At 49.6% G+C, this 18,278-nt stretch overlaps 1 protein-coding gene across 1 annotated transcript; it reads left to right on the forward strand.

Moving 5' to 3' along the window:
• Positions 1 to 1,137: 1,137 nt before the first annotated feature.
• On the forward strand, positions 1,138 to 16,130 carry LOC141088184 (NADP-dependent alcohol dehydrogenase-like). Its single transcript, XM_073574106.1, has 2 exons — positions 1,138 to 1,276; positions 15,514 to 16,130. Exons 1-2 carry the CDS (start codon positions 1,138 to 1,140, stop codon positions 16,128 to 16,130), a joined length of 756 nt encoding a protein of 251 aa, XP_073430207.1.
• Positions 16,131 to 18,278: the final 2,148 nt, after the last annotated feature.

Raw genomic sequence — 18,278 nt, forward strand, 5'->3', positions numbered from 1 at the left:
GAAGGGAGCATCCTATCTTGCCTGGAGGTTGACTGAGCCCAGGACCCGGAGGACACAGCACGGAGGCAGGCATCTGTGTGAACTGCAGACTGTGAGTAAAGCTTTGGAACTACATGCCCTGGTGTCCTCCACTTATTCCCGCATCACTACACCCTGCAAAGCTACATCTGGGCAACGGCCTCTACACCGCCTGTGCCTCTCCTCCATTGCTACATCTACACTGCCCTGGGACTACGGCTCCACCTGTGGGGAGCTTCACCATCTTGGCTGCAACCCACCACCAGTCCCAGAGGATCTGCATGCAGCGTCGGTCTAACACCTCACTTGCCGAACACCACAGGTGGCGTCACAAACTATTCATAAACTTTATTTCATTGTTCATTCACCCCCTTTTTTGCCATGGAGCCCCAGGGCCACGGACCGGGTCACAGCTTCCGTGACACTCCCATTGAGATCAACGGGTCCGATACCGAGTACCCCGCTAGGCCCTGGTGTCGGCGCGCCATTACCGCTTTTGGTGATCAAGCCGTGACTGAGGAAAGTTCCCTCTAGTCTTATAAAAGTTATTATAGAAAGCACCAAATTGTCTCGCGACTCGTCACTGCATCCTGCGTACCTGCAATTACCACAGTATCAACAATAAATATATTTATGTATACATTACGTATGCAAAGACCGCTACATGACTAAGTAAAGAATGAAGAGGTTAATTACCCATAATGACTGCCCGTGCTGTGACCACGTTCCCCAACGCACGTTTCGCTTGATATTTCGTCGCTTCCTCAGGGGGCTCCTGTCTCAACGGCTGCACTGCCTGGCACACAGTGAGTGCGCGATGATGTCATCACACACCCGCAGTGTCAGAGGCAGAGGGGAATGATGGGAGAGGAGGCATCAGCTGACGCTCTCTCCTCCATCATTGCTTTGAACCGGAACCACCATGAGCACCGCAGGAAAGGCTATTAAATGCAAGGCCGCTATTGCCTGGGAACCATGCAAGCCCCTCAGCATTGAAGATATTGAAGTAGCTCCTCCAAAGGCTCATGAAGTCAGAATAAATCGTGCAGAGCTTGTGATGGCCAACACAGTAACATCTGCAAAAAATTAGAGTTTGCATTTGGAGCTCAATCAGGACTGATGGATGATGGTGCAAGCAGATTTACCTGTAAAGGCAAAGCGATTTATCATTACGCATGCACAAGTACATTCACTGAATACACTGTGGTGTCTGACATTTACGTTGCCAAAGTGGATGCCCGTGCCCTTGTTGAAGTTTGTCTTATAGGCTGTGGATTTTCTACTGGATATGGTGCAGCTGTCAACACTGCTAAGGTGACCAAGCGCTCTAGTTGTGCTGTTTTTGGCTTGGGAGGAGTTGGTTTTTCATCAATTGTAGGATGCAAGGATGCAAGCGCTACATGAATCATTGGAGTAGGTTCACATAAGGATAAGTATCCAAAAGCCTTACAACTGGGAGCCACTGAGTGCCTAAACCCAAAGGTTTACGATAAACCCATTCATGAGGTCATTACTGAGCTAACTAATGGAGGAGTGGATTTTGCCGTTGAATGTGCAGGACGCACTGAAACCATGCTGACTGCTCTCCAGTGTACTTACTGTGGAAATGGTGTTGCTTGTTTGCTCATGAAGTCAAAAGAAATCGTGCAGAGCTTGCGATGGCCCACACAGTAACATCTGCAAAAAATTAGAGTTTGCATTTGGAGCTCAATCAGGACTGATGGATGATGGTACAAGCAGATTTACCTGTAAAGGGAAAGCGATTTATCATTACTAGTGTTGAGCTTTCCGATACCGCAAGTATCGGGTATCGGCCGATATTAGCTGTATCGGAATTCCGATACTGACTTCCGATACTTTTTTCGTATCGGATAACGGAATGGGAAGTTCCCATAATGCTATCAGCCCGCTCGCTTTGATTCAGCCAATGGGAATCCTCAGAAGTGTGGGCACATCCTGTTAGGCATGTAAACTATTGGCATGGCTGTGATTGGCTGCTGAAATGATGTCATGATGCACTATAAAAGCCGCCGCCATTTCTGGTCACTCGGCTGTGAATTCAGTTAGGGACAGGCTGCTGTTGAAGACTGTGAGGGACAGTTAGAAATAGCGATTCTCAAAACAATATTGTGCTTTACCCAGGCTACATAAACCACCACTGTAGCTTTCTTTTCCCTAGCAGCAGTGTTCACAGCTGTCTGCAAGGGCTGTGTGAGTGCAGCTCACGCTGTGGAGTGGGTCCTGCAGCCACGTCTGGTTGTAGGCCGCCCAGCGTGCCTCACTGCTGCCTCATACATATTTTTCTTTTTGAGCTGCTTATTTTTAAAAAATTCTATCTAGTGTGCTTCCATCCGTATCAATATACGTTGGTTGCAAACACTAGTAGTAGACAGCGGAGCCTTTCTGCAGCCTTTCAGTGCTAGTGCCCACTTAGCTGCACTATTCACGGCTGTCTGAGAGGTCTCTGACTGTGTGTGAGTGCAGCTCACGCTGAGTAGTGTGTCCTGCAGCTACGTCTGGTTGTAGGCTGCTCAGCGTGTCACTGCCTCACACATTTTTCTTTTATTGCAGCTCATTTTTTCTCCTATTAGTGTGCATCCATCCGTATCCATATATGGTGGTTGCAAACACTCTAGGAGTACACAGCGGAGCCTTTCTGCAGCCTGTCAGTGCTAGTGCCCACTTAGCTGCACTGTTCACGGCTGTCTGAGAGGTCTCTGACTGTGTGTGAGTGCAGCTCACGCTGAGTAGTGTGTCCGGCAGCTACGTCTGGTTGTAGGCTGCTCAGCGTGCGTCACTGCCTTGCACATATTTTTCTTTAATTGCAGCTCATTTTTTCTTCTCCTATTAGTGTGCATCCATCCATATCCATCTACATTGGTTGGTTGCAAACACTATATAGGAGTAGAGGAGCCTTTTTTCTGGCTTGTGCCCTTCAGCTGCAGCCAGATTAGTATTACCCAAATTTTTTGGAGCCTCATCTTTTGCATTGTAGGTTACCTGCCTGCATTGTAATAGCTCCAGAAAGTTGGTGATACTCTCACTTTCAAATCTTTGATCACATCATTTTATTTTTTTTTCCCCCCCAAAAAAACAGCAAAGTTCACCAAACACTACAGTTGAAAGTTGTGTAGGCCACATTAGCTCCCATTAAAGTGTAGTCGATACACACACTTCATAAAATTAGTGTTTCTTATACCTGTAACCAGCTGTTCAGGAATAAGCACACTAAGGCCCCCCTTTGTACTTTTCTGCCTATCTTTCTCAGTCTAGCAAGATGAAGAAGGCAGGGAGTAAGGCACGTGGGCGTGGAGTTTCAGCAGGGAGAGGACGTGGGGATTCTGCAGGGAGAGGACGTGGGGATTCTGCAGGGAGAGGACGTGGGGAGTCTGTGCCTGCTGTTGGCACCAGTGAGTCAGCATCCCCCAGTTTTAGCAGGCAACAGTCCTTTATGCGCAGCTTTGTAGGACCTCACCGTACCCCACTGCTGCGGTAAAGGCAAAACGGGCGCTCCCAAGACTTGCAGTGCGTGGTCCTTTTTTGACACAGTTGCAGATGACATTTGCTTTGTCAAATGCAAGCTGTGTCATCAGAGAGTCAAAAGAGGGAAAAATGTCAGCAACCTCAATACCACTAATATGTGGAAACATGTGCGGACCAAGCACGAGGTGGAGTTACAGACACACTGAAGACGTAGGCCAACGTACAGCACCACCTACCACCTCTTCAGCTCGTGTTGGGGCCTCTTCCTCCAGCTCACACACAGCTGGTTCGGCTTCCTCACAGGATCGCCAAGGAAGAACCTCTGGCACTGTTGTCCGGAGACCCTGTGACATTCCACCCACAGCACCACATTCCAAGTCATCCTCACACTCCCAGGCCACTCGACAGCCATCGGTAGCACAGGCATGGGAGAAAGGTGACCATACTCGGCAAACCATCCCCGAGCACAGGCTCTGAATGCTGGCATTGCCAAACTACTGGCACTTGAAATGCTGTCATTCAGGCTGGTGGAGACTGACACCTTCCGGGACTTCATGGCATTGGCGGTCCCACAATACACCGTGCCCAGCCGCTTTTATTTCAGCAGGCGAGCCGTCCCTGCCCTGCAGAAACATGTGGAGGCAAACATAAAACATGCGCTACTAAACGCCGTCAGTAGCAAGGTCCACCTGACCACCGATGCGTGGACCAGTAACCATGGACAGGGACACGATACCTTTCCCTCACTGCCCATTGGGTCAATGTTGCTGAGCCGGGTACAGATCTGGAGAGTGGCACTGTACGTGTTCTGCCAACTCCACGGATTGCAGGAATCCAGTCTGTACACATTGACTCCTCCTCCTATTCAAGTTCCTCTGAAACAGCGCAGCAGGAGCCTGTTATGACCGATATGAGCACAGCCGTGGCCAAACGTCAACAGGCCGTACTGAAATTAATTTCTTTGGGGAATCGAAGCCACACAGCGCAGGAGCTCTGGAATGCCATCAAGCAGGAGAGCGACGTGTGGTTTCTGCCAGCGAATCTCCAGCCGGGCTTGGTAGTGTGTGACAATGGCCGAAATCTGGTGGCAGCTCTTGGCCTTTGCAACCTCACTCACATCCCATGTCTGGCACATGTGCTCAACTTGGTCGTGCAGAGCTTTCTGAGCGACTATCCGGATCTTGATGCACTGCTGCACAAGGTCCGCATAGAGTGCGCTCACTTGCAGCGTTCCAGCACGGCAAGGTCGCGCCTTGCTGCTCTGCAGCGCCGATTACGCCTTCCGGAACATCGCATCATATGTGACTTACCCACCAGGTGGAATTCTACGTTACATATGTTGGAGCGGTCGTGTGAGCAGCAGGCAGCAGTCATGGAGTACCAGCTGCATCAGGCGCAAACAAGTTGCACTGTGCGCCGGTCACACTTCAGCACCACTGACTGGGCCTCTATGAAGGACATCTGCCTCGTTTTGCGTGCCTTCGATGATTCCACGCGGATGGCGAGTGCAGATGATGCACTAGTCAGCATGACTGTCCCCCTTATCTGTCTGCTTCAAAAAACACTGCAAGCACTAAGGGATGAGGTTTTGGAAGAGGTGGAGGATGAGGAGTCCCAAATGCCATCTGCTACTGGACAGTCTGCGCCACGTGCTTCCTCACAAAGGCCTAGGCAGGGGACACTTTGTGAGGTGGATGAGGAGGAGTCGATGGAGGAGGAAGACATCTCTCCAGAGGAGGGAGGTACACAAAGCTCTAATCAGTATGTACAGCGAGGGTGGGGAGATGCAGAGCAGGCAGAGATCACGCCTCAAGCAGGGGACAGCGGTTCTTTGGCAGTTGGGAGTCTTCAGCACATGGTTGACTTCATGCTGCAGTGCCTGAGAAACGACCGTCGCATCGCCCACATTCTCTATACGGCTGATTATTGGGTGTACACCCTCCTAGATCCTCGCTACCGGGACAACTTGCAAACCCTCACACCAACGTTGAACCGGGAGTGTAAACTGCGGGAGTACCAAGACACACTGGTGCAGTCCATCATGTTTTCCATTCCACCCGACAGCAGTGGTGCTAGTGCTTTACAAAGCACCTCTGTGCGTCGAGCCAGTGGAGGAAACTCGGCACAAAGAGGGAGCAGAGGCAGAGCCTCAGCACAAGGCAAGACCACTATGGCCCAAATGTGGCAAAGTTTTGTGTGTCCGCCACAATTGTCTACACCATCACTGACGGCTCCAGTCAGCAGGAGGCAACGTTTCCATCAGATGGTGACAGACTACATGTCTTGCCCTGTGAGTGTACTCCCAGATGGCTCTTCCCCCTTCAAGTTTTGGGTCTCTAAGCTGGATACATGGCCAGAGCTTAGCCAGTATGCATTGGAGGTGCTGGCTTGCCCTGCTGCCAGTGTATTATCGGAACGCGTCTTTAATGCCGCAGGTGGTGTACTAACAGACCGTCGCACGCGACTTTCTTCCGATAACGTTGACCGGCTTACTTTTCTGAAAATGAACAAGGCCTGGATCTCCCCAGAATTTGCCAGTCCTCTTCCCGACTAAATAATTGGTTGGCAACTGTATCCAGGTCTCCTGTTGTGTTCATGTTTCTACCACCTGAACTATAATCCCTGGGCTTCAACACAGCCAGTTGTCGCTCAGATGTGTCGTCTGCACAGAGAAAAACACTAGCTCCTGTGTTATTGGGGTTCAGTAATGCCAGCTGCTCCCCTGCTGTGTGGACTGCAAAGTCTCCTGCTCCATCCACATTCAAACTACTACTGATTTTTAACCGTGCTTCACTTAGGCCTCTGGCTCCACTGTCTCTAGTATTTCCCCTGGCCTCCAACCCCGCCAGTTGCTGCTCTGAAGTGGCGTCTGCACAATCCACACTTCTTCCTGAGTTACTGGGGCTCAGTCACGTCAGTTGATCCCCTGATGTGTGTCCGGCAAAGTCTCCTGGTCTGTCCACATTCCCATTACTAGTAGTATGAATGAGGACAGAGCAGGAGACCTTGCCGGACACACATCAGGGGATCAACTGACAGGACTGAGCCCAAGTAACATAGGAACAAGTGTGGATTGTGCTGACGCCACTTCAGAGCTGTCACTGGTGGGGTTGGAGGCCAGGGGAAATACTAGAGACAGTGGAGCCTGAGGCCTAAGTGGAGCACGGTTACAATCAGTAGTAGTCTACAACCTCTATAAAACAGGCTGCAAGTTGGCCTCAGCCTGCTCCATGCTTCATCCTGGGCTCCAACAACGCCAGTTGGTGTTCAGAAGTGCCGTCTTCACAGAACAAAACACACTAGCTCCTGTGTTAGTGGGATTCAGTAATGCCAGCTGTTCCCCTGCTGTGTAGACAGCAAAGTCTCCTGCTCCATCCACATGCCAACAACATCAGACCTCAGCCTGCTCCATGCCTCATCCTGTGCTCCAACAACGCCAGTTGGTGTTCAGAAGTGCCGTTTTCACAGAGCAAAACACACTAGCTCCTGTGTTAGTGGGGTTCAGTAATGCCAGCTGTTCCCCTGCTGTGTAGACGGCAAAGTCTCCTGCTCCATCCACATGCCAACAACATCAGACCTCAGCCTGCTCCATGCCTCATCCTGTGCTCCAACAACGCCAGTTGGTGTTCAGAAGTGCCGTCTTCACAGAGCAAAACACACTAGCTCCTGTGTTAGTGGGGTTCAGTAATGCCAGCTGTTCCCCTGCTGTGTAGACGGCAAAGTCTCCTGCTCCATCCACATGCCAACAACATCAGACCTCAGCCTGCTCCATGCCTCATCCTGTGCTTCTACAACGCCAGTTGGTGTTCAGAAGTGCCGTCTTCACAGAGCAAAACACACTAGCTCCTGTGTTAGTGGGGTTCAATAATGCCAGCTGTTCCCCTGCTGTGTGAATGGCAATGTCTCCTGCTGCCTCCAAACTCACACTGCAACGCATTTTCTCCTCGCTCCAAGTAGGCCTCAGCCTGCTCGGAGCATTGATCCTGGGCTACAACACAGCCAGTTGTAGCTTGGAAGTGCTGTCTGCACAGATTCAAACACTCGCTCCTGTGTCTGTGGGGTTCAGTAACGCCTGCTGTTCCCCTGCTATGTGGATGGCAAAGTCTCCTGCTGCCTCCAAAATCACACTACTACTGATTTTCCACCGTGCTCCACTTAGGCCTCTGGCTCTACTGTCTCTAGTATTTCCCCTGGCCTCCAACCCCGCCAGTCGCTGCTCTGAAGTGGCGTGTGCACAATCCACACTTGTTCCTGTGTTACTGTGGCTCAGGCACGTCAGTTGATTCACTGATGTGTGTCCGGCAATGTCTGCCGCTCTGTCCCCATTCCCATTACTAGTAGTCGGAATGTGGACAGAGCAGGAGACCTTGCCGGACACACATCAGTGGATCAACTGACGTGACTGAGCCCCAGTCACACAGGAACAAGTGTGGATTGTGCACACGCCACTTCAGAGCGGTGACTGGCGGGGTTGTAGGCCAGGGGAAATACTAGAGACAGTAGAACCAGAGGCCCAAGTGGAGCCCGGTTAAAATCAGTAGTTGTGTACAACCAATATAAAACTAGCTCGAAGTAGGCCTCAGCCTGCTGCATGATTGACCCCTGGGCTCCAACATCGCCAGTTGCAGCTCAGAAGTGTCTTTGGCACGGGTACTCCCTCCTGCTCAGCCTGGTTCCAGCACCGTCAGCTGGTTCCCGGCAGAGCCTTTGGCCTATGTGCCTCCTTCTTGGTATCGGAGTTCCAGCAACGTCTGCTGGTCCTTGGTAGTGCTTTTTAGCACAGGTACCTCCTGCTTAGAAACCGTGTTCCAGCACCGTCAGCTGGTCCACGGTTGTGCCATTGGCTCTTGTTCCTTCTGCTGCCCCTCTGGGTTCCAGCACCGTCAGCAGGTTCTCGGTAGTTCCATTGACTCTTGTAGCTTCTGCTACCCATCCGGGTTCCAGCACCGTCAGCTGGTTCTCGGCAGTGTCTTTGGCACGGGTACTCCCTCCTGCCCAGCCTGGTTCCAGCACGCCTGTTTCCGGGTAGTGTCAACGTAACTTTGCCACCGATACGTTGTCCTGTCGTGTTGCGGTCGGGTTTGCCGAGTCTATGGTGCCTGCAGTTTTGGTGCTTTCTATGTGGGCTGCGGGTTCTGGTAATAAAGACTGGTTCTGTAGTGCCAATAGGACAAGCACCCCCTGTTGGACTGTGGGTTTCGGAAACTGCGTCCTGCTCGCGGCCTTGCAACTTTGTTGATCATGGGTACCTTCTGCTACCCATCCGGGTTCCAGCACCGTCTGCTGGTTCCCGGCAGAGCCTTTGGCATTGTTGCCTCCTTGTCGGTATCCGAGTTCCAGCAATGTCTGCTGGTTCTTGGTAGTGCTTTTCAGCACAGGTAACTCCTGCTTAGAAACCGTGTCCCAGCACCGTCAGTTGGTCCACGGTTGTGCCATTGGCTCTTGTTCCTTCTGCTGCCCCTCTGGGTTCCAGCACCGTCAGTTGGTTCTCGGTAGTTCCATTGACTCTTGTAGCTTCTGCTACCCATCCGGGTTCCAGCACCGTCAGCTGGTTCTCGGCAGTGTCTTTGGCACGGGTACTCCCTCCTGCCCAGCCTGGTTCCAGCATGCCTGCTGTTTCCGGGTAGTGTCAATGTAACTTTGCCACCGATACGTTGTCCTGTCGTGTTGCGGTCGGGTTTGTCAAGTCTATGGTGCCTGCAGTTTTGGTGCTTTCTATGTGGGCTGCGGGTTCTGGTAATAAAGGCTGGTTCTGTAGTGCCAATAGGACAAGCACCCCCTGTTGGACTGTGGGTTTCGGAAACTGCGTCCTGCTCGCGGCCTTGCAACTTTGTTGATCATGGGTACCTTCTGCTACCAATCCGGGTTTCAGCACCGTCTGCTGGTTCCCGGCAGAGCCTTTGGCATTGTTGCCTCCTTGTCGGTATCCGAGTTCCAGCAACGTCTGCTGGTTCTTGGTAGTGCTTTTTAGCACATGTAACTCCTGCTTAGAAACCGTGTTCCAGCACCGTCAGCTGGTCCACGGTTGGGCCATTGGCTCTTGTTCCTTCTGCTGCCCCTCCTGGTTCCAGCACCGTCAGCTGGTTCTCGGTAGTTCCATTGAGTATTGTAGCTTCTGCTACCCATCCGGGTTCCAGCACCGTCAGCTGGTTCTCGGCAGTGTCTTTGGCACGGGTACTCCCTCCTGCCCAGCCTTGTTACAGCACGCCTGCTGTTTCCGGGTAGTGTCAACGTCACTTTGCCACCGATACGTTGTCCTGTCGTGTTGCGGTAGGGTTAGCCGAGTCTATGGTGCCTGCAGTTTCGGTGCTTCCTATTTGGGCTGCGGGTTCTGGTAAAAAAGGCTGGTTCCATAGTGCCAATAGGACAAGCACCCCCTGTAGGACTGTGGGTTTCGGTAACTGCGGCCTGCTCGCGGATGCAAAACTTTGTTAATCATGGGTACCTTCTGCTACCCATCCGGGTTCCAGCAACGTCAGCTGGTTCCCGGCAGAGCCTTTGGCCTAGGTGCCTCCTTGTCGGTATCTGAGTTCCAGCAACGTCTGCTGGTCCTTGGTAGTGCTTTGGAGCACAGGTACCTCCTGCTTAGTAACGGTGTTCCAGCACCGTCAGCTGTTCCACGGTTGTCCCATTGGCTCTTGTTCCTTCTGCTACCCATCCGGGTTCCAGCACCGTCAGCTGGTTTTCGGCAGTGCCTTTGGCCTAGGTGCCTCCTTCTTGGTATCGGAGTTCCAGCAACGTCTGCTGGTCCTTGGTAGTGCTTTGGAGCACAGGTACCTCCTGCTTAGTAACTGTGTTCCAGCACAGTCAGCTGGTCCACGGTTGTGCCATTGGCTCTTGTTCATTCTGCTGCCACTCCGGGTTCCAGTACCGTCAGCTGGTTCTCGACAGTTCCTCAGCCTTCTTGTAACTTCTGCTACTTTTCCAAGTTCAAGCTTGTGGAAATGGTTTTTGATTCTCACTCTGGATCTCCATGAAAATGACCCTGAAGACGAATACCCTGAAGACCACACAGAAGAATACCTAAAAGATGACTCTGAAGAAGATGACCAAGAGGACAAAGAACTGGAAGACAACCACCAAGATGCAGAACAACAAGAGACAGAAGACCAAGAAGCATAAAAAACAAAAGCAGAAGAACATTAAGCATAAGACTAAAAATCTGAGCAAAGGATATTATCAAATTTATTAGCAGAAGAAGACTAAGCACCCCCTGTAGGACTGTGGGTTTCGGTAACTGCGGCCTGCTCGCGGATGCAAAACTTTGTTAATCATGGGTACCTTCTGCTACCCATCCGAGTTCCAGCAACGTCAGCTGGTTCTCGGTAGTTCCATTGAGTATTGTAGCTTCTGCTACCCATCCGGGTTCCAGCACCGTCAGCTGGTTTTCGGCAGTGCCTTTGGCCTAGGTGCCTCCTTCTTGGTATCCGAGTTCCAGCAACGTCTGCTGGTCCTTGGTAGTGCTTTGGAGCACAGGTACCTCCTGCTTAGTAACTGTGTTCCAGCACAGTCAGCTGGTCCACGGTTGCGCCATTGGCTCTTGTTCATTCTGCTGCCACTCCGGGTTCCAGTACCGTCAGCTGGTTCTCGACAGTTCCTCAGCCTTCTTGTAACTTCTGCTACTTTTCCAAGTTCAAGCTTGTGGAAATGGTTTTTGATTCTCACTCTGGATCTCCATGAAAATGACCCTGAAGACAAATACCCTGAAGACCACACAGAAGAATACCTAAAAGATGACCCTGAAGAAGATGACCAAGAGGACAAAGAACAGGAAGACAACCACCAAGATGCAGAACAACAAGAGACAGAAGACCAAGAAGCATAAAAAACAAAAGCAGAAGAACATTAAGCATAAGACTAAAAATCTGAGCAAAGGATATTATCAAATTTATTAGCAGAAGAAGACTAAGCAGTGTATGGGGGTGTGTTATGAAAGAGTCACCGAAGGAGGAAAAAACAAAAATACAAGCTAAGTCCAGAAAAACTGGAGAGGTTGGTAGCTATCGGATTGCAGACCCCTGATCCTATCCACAACAACTAACAGTAGCCGTGGGGGGTTCCTACGATGCCCTAGACCCCTTCGATCACAGCCGGAGAACAAAATAGGCCTAAAGAAAGAAAGGTGAAATCTAAACTGCCCCAGAGCAGACCCCAAAGCAATAGGCAGCCCCCAACAAATAATGACGGTGAAGCAAGATGAAAACACTAACACAGATAGAAAGATAGGTTGAGCAAACGATGGGGCCTAAGCTAACTAAAAAGGACAGGATAGAAAAGCTGCTGTCTGCAATCCGTAAAAACCCTACCAAAAACCCTACCAAAAAATGTCCCAACCGTCTGATAGGAAAAACAGGCCCTGAAGTCGCTATATCAGCACTCAGGTAAATTCTGAAGACAGAGCCAAGAGACCACCATAGTATCTTTTACGGTTTCTGACAAACGCTTCCGAAAGAGAGCTGCCAAGGCACCATCATTCCAGGTAGTAAGGACCGCCCACTTTTGGAATTTTTGACAGTACAACTCTGCAGAATCCCGACCCTGGCTCAATGCCAGCAGGGCCTTTTCAGCCTGATCAATAGCATTAGGTTCATCATACAACAACCCCAAGGCTTGAAAAAATGCGTCCACATTAGTAAGAATAGGATCATCAGGTTTCAAAGAAATCCTGGGGATCGCCGCGCAGCAAAGAGATGACAATTTTAACCTGCTGCGCGGAGCTCCCCGACGAGTTAGGCTTCAAGGCAAAAAATAATTTACAATTATTCTTAAAATTCAAAAATTTAGACCGATCCCCAAAAACACATCAGGAGTAGGGTTCTTTGGTTCAGCAGCATGTGAATGAGCAAGATAGGCGGAAATTCCCCACACTTCAGCAGTGAGCTGCTCCACACGATCAGACAATCGCTTCATCTCCATTGAGAAAGAAAAAAAAAATTCCCCCTACGGCCTCAGAGACATAGAGGAAGAAATATACACAAAAAAAAACCAAAAAAACATTCTGACAAACTCTCTTTTTTTTTTTACAATTCTTTCCTGCTATTGAGTACCCTAGGATCTGCGGTATGGCTGGTAATTCTGTTATGAATGAGTCACCGAAGGAGGAAAAAACAAAAATACAAGCTAAGTCCAGAAAAACCGGAGAGGTTGGTAGCTATCAGATTGCAGACCCCTGATCCTATCCACAACAACTAACAGTAGCCGTGGGGGGTTCCTACGATGCCCTAGACCCCTCGATCACAGCCAGAGAACTAAATAGGCCTAAAGAAAGAAAGGGGAAATCTAAACTGCCCCAGAGCAGACCCCAAAGCAATAGGCAGCCCCAACAAATAATGACGGTGAAGCAAGATGAAAACACTAACACAGATAGAAAGATAGGTTGAGCAAACGATGGGGCCCAAGCTAACTAAAAAGGACAGGATAGAAAAGCTGCTGTCTGCAATCCGTAAAAAACCCTACCAAAAAATGTCCCAACCGTCTGATAGGAAAAACAGGCCCTGAAGTCGCTATATCAGCACTCAGGTAAATTCTGAAGACAGAGCCAAGAGACAAAAATGGAACTCAGCACACCCCCGACCGGGGATGGCTGAACTCCAAAAAACAAGGTAAACAAAACAAAACTAATAAGTTCAATAGCAGAGCAAAAATTTATCTTTGGGAAGCAGGAATCAGACTGGTCTCCAAGAATCCATCAGAGAAATCACCAGCGACTCAGAAGGGCGTCGGCTGCCTTATATCCAGTCAGAATTTCCTGTTACCCAGTCATCATCTACCAGATCAGGTGTTTGGTAATCAGCCTCACTACCTTCCTTCACCAGAAGAGGGAGTTCATCAGACAGCGACGGTGAAGGGAAAAATGAACTCACAACAGGGGTGTGTCCGTTCCTCCTCGTGGTGCCCCTGGAAAAGGCCTGCTGCTGCAGGACAAACTGAACGCGGACAAATCCTGTTGTAAATCTTTTGTGACAGGCTGAACGGAAGGTGTAATCTTCAAACTTTTATAGATAACAACTACAGGAATGCCTGACACAAATAAGAATATGATGAAGAAGAATAGGAAGAAGATGAAGTAGAATATGAAGAAGAGTAATAGTTGAATAAGAAGAATATGAAGAATGTAAAAAAAAAAAAGAAAAAGAAGAAAAAAAAGAAGAAAAAGAAGAAGAAGTTGATGAAAAAGATGCTGCTGCTGAGGATCATGAAGGAGAAAGTGTGGGAGAAGTAAAAAAGAAGGTAAAGAGCATGGAAGTAGTGAAACATACATATCTGACAAAAAATTAAAGACTTTAACATAGTCAATATCTTTGTAACTACGAACGTCTTTAAAAAAAAAAAAAATCCTGCTATTCCATTTGATTGGGCTAAACCTCTATGGCTTTAATGTCTCCTACACCTCCCACAATACATTCTACATTATTATTAGTTGTTTTTCTTCATGTAGAATTAACCTACAGGGAAAGAAAGGGTTTTTTTTAATTCCGATATTTCTGTTCCATTGACTTGAATGGGACTTCCGGGATCGGAATCTGCGATACCCGATACTTTTTTTTAGATCGGCCGATCCATTCCGATACGATATTTTTCAGTATCGGGTGGTATAGCTCAACACTAATCATTACGCATGCACAAGTACATTTACTGAATACACAGTGGTGTCTGACATTTGCGTTGCCAAAGTGGATGTGTGGCGCCCCTGAGGCTCAGTCGCCACAGAGGTACTGCACCTTCTCCTAAGGTGTAGTGCCCCACCACCTAGGTAAGTAGGGAACTCCTTTCCACACTCCAACACCTGCACCCCACACACAGGATAGTTCAGCAGGACCACATTGCGGCTCCATGCTTAGAGGGTAGCAGCGCACCTTTCGTGGGTCCTTGCTTCGTAACACGAGATGTGCTGGGAGGTGGGTGGAGTTGAGATATATAAAAGGTTGGGAAGGTTTAGAATTACAGATCAGTCTGGAGGTTCAGTCTGACAGAGGGTCAGAAAGGAAGGAAGGGAGCCACTCGGGAGGAGTGGGGATCCCTGGAAGAAGGGATGGAGGAAGGAGTGCTGCAGCTGCCTCAGTGACCTGAGCCATCTGGCACGGAAAAGGAACAGAAGGAGAAAGACGTAGAACTGCAACCTAAGCTTCCATAAGAGAGAGAAGAAACAGTGCGGAACGAAGGAGTAGGAGAACAGAGAGGAGTTGTGGGTTGGAAGAGGAACCCTGCCTATAGGTTCTCAGCGCAAGGCCAGGGACCGGTCCCCGAGGTTGTATGGACACTTATGGTTCTGCAGCAGACACCGGTGGAGTAGTTGGCTGTAAATGCACTACTCCCATCTAAGACTTGGGGCACAACAGCAACTGAATAGAGAGCCAGGACTCCGGAGAAGGGAGTCCCCAAGAGAGGCTACAGCTGTCTGCCATACGAGTAGAGTTGTTAGGAACATCTGACAGGAGGAACTTCAGAGTACCACGGTGCTCGAGCTCTTCACACTAAAAGGCGCAATAGAGGAGTCGTTCAGGAAAGGTACATGTTGGCAGAGTGTTGGAGAGGATAATCCTGACTAGCCCGGGAGGTTGATTGAGTCTCTACCCCGGAGTCAGGCACCAGTGTGTACCATGAACTGTGAGTAAAGCTTTGGAACTGCAAGCCCTGGTGTCTTCCATTCATTTGTGCGCCAACACCGTCAGCACCGCTACATCTGGCTACCAACATTCCTCACACCGCCTACGCCTATACACTGTCCTGGGGTTACAGCTTCACCTGTGGGGAGCTACACCATCTATGCTGCAACACACCATCAGCCCCAGAGGATCTGCACGCAGCGTTGGCTTACCATCTTGCTTGCCAAACACCACAGGTGGCGTCACAAACTATCACATAAACTATATTACAAACCACCATTGATTTGGGCGCCCAGGGCCACGGACCGGGTCACAGCTGCTGTGACTTATCCCACTTACACTGGCCCGGTACCGAGTACCCCACAGCCCTTGGAGGGCGACCCAGATGCCCATGCCCTTGTTGAAGTTTGTCTTATAGGCTGTGGATTTGCTACTGGATATGGTGCAGCTGTCAACACTGCTAAGGTGACCAAGCGCTCTAGTTGTGCTGTTTTTGGCTTGGGAGGAGTTGGTTGTTCAGCAATTGTAGGATGCAAGGATGCAAGCGCTACACGAATCATTGGCGTAGGTTCACATAAGGATAAGTATCCAAAAGCCCTACAACTGGGAGCCACTGAGTGCCTAAACCCAAAGGATTATGATAAATCCATCCATGAGGTCATTACGGAGCTAACTAACGGAGGAGTGGATTTTGCCATTGAATGTGCAGGACGCACTGAAACCATGCTGACTGCTCTCCAGTGTACTTACTGTGGAAATGGTGTTGCTGTTGTGTTGGGTGTGGCATCTCCCAAGGACACACTTTGTTTGCATCCAGGTTTGCTTGTCACAGGGCGTACCTTGAAAGGATCTATATTTGGAGGCTACAAGGGTTCTGATATCCCAAAACTGGTTACAGATTATATGAACAAAAGGAACAATCTGGAACATTTAGTAAGCAAGAAGCTAGCCCTGCAAAAAATCAATGAAGCATTTGAACTGCTTAGCAGTGGGGCAGGAGCTCGGAGTATTGTGATATTCTAATCGTACTGCAAGTGAAAATATGGAAGTAGACCATGGAGCTGTCCTTGTAGAAATGCACTTTACAGCTTCTGATTAATCATATCTTATATGCATACATTCTCCTATCTGATTGGTGTATGATTTTTTTGTTCACAGTGATAGAATCCACTTAAGAATTTCGGCATTTGCTTTGGTTCAACTTCTATACTAATGCAGACACCGGTATAGTTCAATGTGGCGGCGGTGGGGGGAGTCGCCACTAGCGGCAGGTGGGCCCCCCCGCCTCACGGGCCCCATAGCGGATGTGTGATGTGCCACTACCCGGGGGCCCCTGGGTTAGCGGGGAACCTAGGCAGCTGCCTGGTCTGCCTGCCCCTAACGCCGTTACTGCTCCTGGGACTCGCCATGGTGGGAGGAAAGAGGATCAGGGTGAGGATTCTGTGGTCCAGACTCCTGGCTAGTGAGACTGGACCGTGTGGAAGACAGGTAGTGCTGGGAAATACTGGAAGCATTATCTGCCATTTAACCAACCACCTGTTTGCACTGATCTGGCTTTAAGAGTGGTGTCCTGCAACCCTCTGCAAAATGGGACAGGAACCTACGTCTCATGGATGATCATGTTTGTTGTGTTCCCAAAGCATGCATAGTTTCACTTGGCCAACGGCTTTGGCCTCTGCGTGCACCATCAGCAGCACGTAAACTTCTCTGTCCCTTACCCCACGCCTTGTGCTTTTTTAAATTACGTATATAATTTATGCATGCAAATTTTCTGGTATTAATAGGTAAAAGAAAATATGTTGCCTTGAAAAGGACTTTTGTTTTTAGCTTACAGCAGCAGTATACCTATGGAAGGCCTGTAAGGCAATAAATCCTGCCTGTATGCCTCTAATCCAAAACTACTTGAGAATGGCACTTGAGCACCCGCGATACTCAATCGAGTAACGAGTGTAACCAAGCACCACGATCAGTGGCGTAGCAACTGTTTGTGGTGCCCGGGGCGGTCGAAAAATTTGCCGCCCCTTTGGTCGTTGATAATACATAAGGGGCCCCACCTATAGCGTCAGACAGAGGGCCCCCACCAAACAGCGCCACACAGAGGGTCCCCACCAAACAGCGCCACACAGAGGACCCCCACCAAACAGCGCCACACAGAGGGCCCCCACCAAACAGCGTCACACAGAGGGCCCCCACCAAACAGCGCCACACAGAGGGCCCCCACCAAACAGCGCCACACAGAGGGCCCCAACCAAACAGCGCCACACAGAGGGCCCCCACCAAACAGCGTCACACAGAGGACCCCCACCAAACAGCGCCACACAGAGGGCCCCCACCAAACAGCGCCACACAGAGGGCCCCCACCAAACAGCGTCACACAGAGGGCCCCCACCAAACAGCGCCACACAGAGGACCCCCACCAAACACAGTCACAAAGAGGGCCCCCACCTACAGCGCCACACAGAGGGCCCCCACCACATAGCAAGTGCCAACCATGATGCTACCAAAGAAAGGAAACCAAAATAAATGTCTCACGAAGATAAACCCTGTATACCCGTCATTGCGAGGTGGTCACCTGCCCAGGACCCCCATGTATTAGCAAGAGCTGTGTGGATTAAAGATGTTTGTGTATTAATACCACAAATATCTGGCCGTCCCCAGTAAAGGTGGATTAACAGCGAAACCCTGTCTGCAATGAAACAATCCAATAAAATATCACAGAAGAAAATAATAAATCCAAAACCTGTTGGTCGCGTTGCTGTACGTCCTGGTGTGCAGTAGCGTGACAGCGCAAACACCGGCACCAGGGCATCCAGAAAGCTCATCCAGCAATTTGACCATTCTGCATTTATAATGCTTTTGCTTAAATTCAGCTTACTTACAGATGTAGCAGAGCCATGTTTGTCATTTGGCATAACTCACTCATCTAATATATAAAGCTCAAAGTGTGTATGTATATATGTACAGTTGTGACCAAAAGTATTGACACCCCTGCAATTCTGTCAGGTAATACTCAGTTTCTTCCTGAAAATGATTGCAAACACAAATTCTTTGGTATTATTATCTTCATTTAATTTGTCTTAAATTAAAAAACACGAAAGAGAATGAAGCAAAAAGCAAAACATTGATCATTTCACACAAAACTCCAAAAATGGGCCAGACAAAAGTATTGGC

Source organism: Dendrobates tinctorius, unplaced genomic scaffold, assembly GCF_039654945.1.
Source record: "Dendrobates tinctorius isolate UK_male_01 unplaced genomic scaffold, ASM3965494v1 ptg000038l, whole genome shotgun sequence".
NCBI classification, from domain to species: domain Eukaryota; kingdom Metazoa; phylum Chordata; class Amphibia; order Anura; family Dendrobatidae; genus Dendrobates; species Dendrobates tinctorius.

Bases quoted from the DNA above. Each gene is read 5' to 3' on its own strand.
- LOC141088184 (XM_073574106.1), top strand. From the start codon at position 1,138: ATGGATGATGGTGCAAGCAGATTTACCTGTAAAGGCAAAGCGATTTAT. The intron at 1,277-15,513 runs GTCTTATAGGCT...CCCTTGTTGAAG, and splicing joins CCGTGCCCTTGTTGAAGTTT to TTTGTCTTATAGGCTGTGGA.